General features: G+C 38.6%; 1 protein-coding gene across 1 annotated transcript; it reads left to right on the top strand.

Moving 5' to 3' along the window:
* Positions 1–435: 435 nt before the first annotated feature.
* Positions 436–1,500, top strand: LOC141629146 (uncharacterized). The gene has a single exon (XM_074442194.1). The coding sequence runs from the start codon at positions 436–438 to the stop codon at positions 1,498–1,500; it is 1,065 nt and encodes a 354-aa protein (XP_074298295.1).
* The last annotated feature ends 454 nt before the right edge of the window (positions 1,501–1,954 follow it).

The raw sequence follows: 1,954 nt of genomic DNA, 5'->3' as shown, positions 1-1,954 counted from the left end.
CTCTTGTTCTTAATGGTGAGTCTTTTGGACATTTCAAGGGTGCTAAAGGTCTGAGGCAGAGAGACCGCCTGTCCCCCCTTCTTTTCACTATTGTTATAGAGTATTTGAGTAGGATCTTAGCCTATACCACTGCTACATTTCCTTTCAAATTCTATCCTCTTTGTAGTCCCTTGAGATTGTCCCACCTGATGTTTGCTGATGATCTATTACTATTCTGCAAAGGAGATGTGAAGTCTATTATGGTTATTTTGAGATCCTTCTCCACCTTTTCTCATGCCTCTGGTCTCCAAATGAATCCTACCAAGACTAATGCTTTTTTTTAATGGGGTCCCTAGTGATGTTAAGCATGAGATACCACAAATTTCTGGGGTTCAAGAAGGCCTCCTGCCCTTCAGGTATCTTGGAGTCCCCATTACCTGTGGCAGAATGTCTAAAATGGATTGTAGTATTCTGGTGGAGAAACTAATCACTCGCATAAGAAGTTTTGGTTCCAAAAAATTGTCATACTCTGGGAGATTGGTATTAGTGTCCTCTGTCCTCACTGCTCTTTACAACTACTGGGTGAATATCTTTGTTATACCTAAGGGTGTGCTCAACAAAGTCAATTCCATATGTAGGAATTATCTATGGGATGGAGGGCCTGACTTTATCAGATGTCCAAGAGTGAGTTGGGAGAAAATATGCTCCCCCAAGTCTGAGGGGGGACTGGGACTTAGAGACAGTCATGTCTGGAACATTGCAGCTATGGGCAAATTAGTATGGTGGATATATTACAATCCAGACAGACTTTGGGTGAAGTGGGTTAATCAAATCTACTTAAAGGGCCAATGTTGGGATGATTATCAACCTGGGACTGACATCAGTTGGGGTTGGAAGTCAGTTTGTAGGATCAAAGATAAACTGGCTGCTGGTTATTCCAATGGGCAATGGGTGTTAGATACTAAAGGCTATACAATTCAAAGTGGTTATGAGCTTCTCAGACAGAAATTCCAGACTGTAACATGGCACAAACAGATCTGGAATACTTGGTGCATCCCTAAACATCAATTTATAGCTTGGCTTGTGGCTAGAGAGGCTCTTCTTCTCAAGGAGAGGATGCTGTCACTAGGTATAGCTGCTGCTGCTGACTGCTTATTATGTGGCAAGGGGATAGAAAATCATATTCACTTGTTTCAGACATGTGAATATGCAAGGAAGATCTTTGATGAGCTTGGTCAACTGTTGGTTGTTGCTCTTCCTGCAACTGACTTGGTACACCTTATAGCTTCTGGACAGCATTCAAAGTTGAAGAAAGGGGTCCTGCTGTGCGCTGTTCTTGCAGCACAATATCACATCTGGATCCAGCGTAATCAGGCTAGAGTTGCTGGCTGTATTCTTAGACCTACTCTAGTTATCTCACAGATAATGAAGTTACTTAAAATGCGAGTTAGTTCACGTCTTCAGCCTAATTTAGTAAGTCGAGATGTTATGTGGCTAAGTAGTGTTAAATTGCATATGTAGATTCCTTCTTAGGAATTGAAATTGTTGTGTAACCAAAAAAATGGTGTTGTAACTTTTGTTACGGTTATTAATGGAATTCTTACATTTCACCAAAAAAAAAAAGTTCTATTTCCATTATAAAGGTAATCTCATTTCTAGTACTACTTTTTTTTTCCTTTGTCATTTCCTTTTACTAATTATGATCACTTTATCATTTGTCATTAGTTTAATTTACATTATGCAAGAGTAGTTAATTTTGTCTAGGGAATAAGGGAAACCATGCATAAGTAGTTCTTGCAATTGTTGATTTAGGATGTTATAATATCGTTTCATTGTTTCTTTCACATGTTTGCATTCTATTGTTAGTCTTAGTGTTTGATAAATGATCACTATCTTAGATTAAATTTGTTAATTCACTTTTATAAGTCGAGAGGCACGAAAATGAATTAGACTAAACATGTGTTAGTAGAACGAC

The sequence above is a fragment of the Silene latifolia genome, chromosome Y, assembly GCF_048544455.1.
Source record: "Silene latifolia isolate original U9 population chromosome Y, ASM4854445v1, whole genome shotgun sequence".
Classification (NCBI taxonomy): Eukaryota; Viridiplantae; Streptophyta; class Magnoliopsida; order Caryophyllales; family Caryophyllaceae; genus Silene; species Silene latifolia.
This window is presented reverse-complemented; position numbering and strand designations above follow the sequence as displayed.